The 1,718-nt window shown below is 54.0% G+C and overlaps 1 protein-coding gene across 3 annotated transcripts in view; it reads right to left on the reverse strand.

The window, feature by feature from the left end:
• Positions 1-305: 305 nt before the first annotated feature.
• The window catches only part of TMEM187 (transmembrane protein 187), a 6,607-nt gene continuing 5,194 nt past the window's right edge, over positions 306-1,718 (reverse strand). For 2 of the 3 annotated variants that reach the window (XM_040626883.1, XM_040626876.1), the window contains exon 3: positions 306-569. In XM_040626883.1, the coding sequence (XP_040482817.1) occupies positions 318-569 (252 nt within the window). In that variant the 3' untranslated portion in view covers positions 306-317. Of the gene's footprint in view, positions 1,367-1,718 lie in introns of those variants that run through there. The other variant, XM_008709227.2, reaches the window with a different exon arrangement.

Below are 1,718 nucleotides of genomic sequence, written 5' to 3' on the forward strand. Positions count from 1 at the left end.
TGAAGGGCATTACTTCGAGGGAAGGGACAGTCTTCCATGTAATCCTCCTATCTTATCACACCAGGGAAATTAACACCATGACAGCTGCGGGAGGTGGGGGGTGGGGACTGTGAGAGAGGTGGTCAGTGGCTGCAAGCAGCTTCTTTCCATACTTTGGTTCTTTAAGTTTTGTTTCATTTATTTAAGGAATCTCTACACTCCACATGGGACTCGAACTCACAACCCCAAGATCAAGACTTGCATGCTCTTCCGACTAAGCCAGCCGGGCACCCCTTTTCTTCTTCTTCTTCTTTTTTTAAGTTTTCTCTTTCCACACTTTAATGTACCTTCCCCTCAGGAGAAAGTCTTTGGCAAGTGTTTAAATTAGTCAGAAACAAGAATGCACAGTGGAACTGGAGCACGTCACAGACTTTGGACCAGAAGTGGCCCGTGAGCCGCTGGAAGAGACGCCACCGCGCGAGCTGATGGTCGCACAGCTTGAGGACCACGAAGCCCAAGCAGGAGAGCGTGCCCAGAGCCAACCAGATGCCCGAGGAGGCAGTGCCATAGCGCCTGTGAGCACACAGGGCCTGGCCCAAGGCGGCCACGATGTGGGTGCCCAGCGCAACCTCAAACCCACGGGGGTGCAGCAGGGCGAGGCTGTAGCTCCCCAAAGAGAGACACTCGATGGCAAGGAACAGCCAGGGCTCCCAACCCCTGTCTAGGGAGAGGTACCAGGCCACCGGCCATGCAAAGATGGGCAAGGTGAGCCACTGATCAAGCACGGCAGCGGGGCGCGTCTGCGTTGCTATCCGCAGCCACTGAACCGGGCCATAGACCAGGGCCATGCTGGCGAAGACATCCTTCAGGTAACGAGCCCTCAGCGCCTCCATGGGGCGCCCTGGGGCCCTGCCATTTCTCTGTAGCCAGTACACCCCCAGGAGGATGTAGGCCAAGTTAATGAGTGAGTTGAAGGGCATGGCCAGGAAGGCGGGGAGGCTGGCTACGGGGGCTTCGGCATAGTGTTCATAGCCCACTTGGACGAAGACGCCATCGAACACCCCCATGTAGACTATGGCCGTGCAGAAGCAGCCAGCCACAGCCACGTGGAGGAGGGCCTGCCTGGACTCGGGCTCCATGTGCAGCCCCAGGTATGACTCGGGACGGCCTCCACTGTCAGTTCAGAAGTCAGATAAATGTGCCTTGGCCTCCCAGCTGAACCAGCTTCTTCAGCAGGAAGAAGTTCCCGTGGTTTCCGACGCAGATGCTGCGGCCTTACCCCAGAGTGGTGGACGCAGGCCAGAGAAAGGCAGTGGTCCTGCTGCCTGGCTGGCAGGAGTGGAAGAGCGTTCTGCCTTCTTCCTCTGTGGTTACAAAAAGAGTCTGGTTAGAAAGAAAACCATCCAAAAGAGAGCCTCCATCTTTCCAACTCTCTGCCTCAGGATCCACCAACAGTTTTCATCAGAAGACAACAGAAATAAAAGTGAAGCGATATTCCAATGAAGACATATGAATGGCTAACAGACACATGAAAAAATGTCCAACATCATTAGCCATCAGGGAAATTCAAATCAAAACCACATTAAGATACCACCTTACACCAGTTAGAATGGCAAAAATGGACAAGGCAGGAACCAACAAATGTTGGAGAGGATGTGGAGAAAGGGGATCCCTCCTACATTGTTGGTGGGAATGCAAGTTGGTACAGCCACTCTGGAAAACAGTGTGGAGGTCCCTTA

The sequence above is a fragment of the Ursus maritimus genome, assembly GCF_017311325.1.
Source record: "Ursus maritimus isolate PB19 chromosome X unlocalized genomic scaffold, ASM1731132v1 scaffold_X1, whole genome shotgun sequence".
Taxonomy (NCBI): Eukaryota; Metazoa; Chordata; class Mammalia; order Carnivora; family Ursidae; genus Ursus; species Ursus maritimus.